The sequence below is a fragment of the Buceros rhinoceros genome, unplaced genomic scaffold (genome assembly GCF_000710305.1).
Source record: "Buceros rhinoceros silvestris isolate BGI_N320 unplaced genomic scaffold, ASM71030v1 scaffold23343, whole genome shotgun sequence".
NCBI classification, from domain to species: Eukaryota; Metazoa; Chordata; class Aves; order Bucerotiformes; family Bucerotidae; genus Buceros; species Buceros rhinoceros.
Window position 1 is genome coordinate 2,022 of NW_010404526.1, and position 523 is coordinate 2,544.

At 64.1% G+C, this 523-nt stretch overlaps 1 protein-coding gene across 1 annotated transcript in view; it reads right to left on the bottom strand.

Moving 5' to 3' along the window:
* LOC104491064 (thrombospondin-3-like) overlaps window positions 1-523 on the bottom strand; it is a gene marked incomplete at both ends in the record, with an annotated part of 5,096 nt that overhangs the window by 1,440 nt on the left and 3,133 nt on the right. The window contains 2 exon segments of the mRNA XM_010133423.1: window positions 125-232; window positions 356-489. Coding sequence (XP_010131725.1) covers window positions 125-232; window positions 356-489 — 242 coding nt within the window.

Genomic DNA, 523 nt, shown 5'->3' on the forward strand with positions numbered 1-523 from the left:
CACAGGCGGGCTGATCCCCTGCAGAAGTATCTTGAGGGAGTCGGCCCCAAGCCCAAGGGAGAAGCTCTTTGCCCAGCGCAGCCCCCAGAGCTACAGGCGTGTCCCGCCTGCCCAGCACAGCCACCTCCACGTTCTTGATGCCGTCACCATCAGCGTCATCATCGCACTGGTCCCCGATGCCGTCGTTGTCAGCATCCTCCTGCCCCGAATTTGGTGTCAGGCGGCAGTTGTCCTGCGGGCACAGACAGCGTTACAGACGGGGAGGACATGAGGTCCGAGGCACAGCCCTGCCACGGGCTCCCCGGGCCCGGCAGCCCCTGCCCGCAGGTGCCGTCCCCCCTCCCCAGGAGCCCACCTGCTTTCAGTGCTTGTTGTTGTCGATGCAGGGCAGGGGCTCGTCTGGGTAGCCGTCAAGGTCCGTGTCTCGCCCACACACGTTTCCATTGCCAGCCCAACCCACGTTGCACTGAAGAAAGAAGGAATGAGGGGCTGGAGAACAAGGAAGGGCACTGGCAGGAACCAC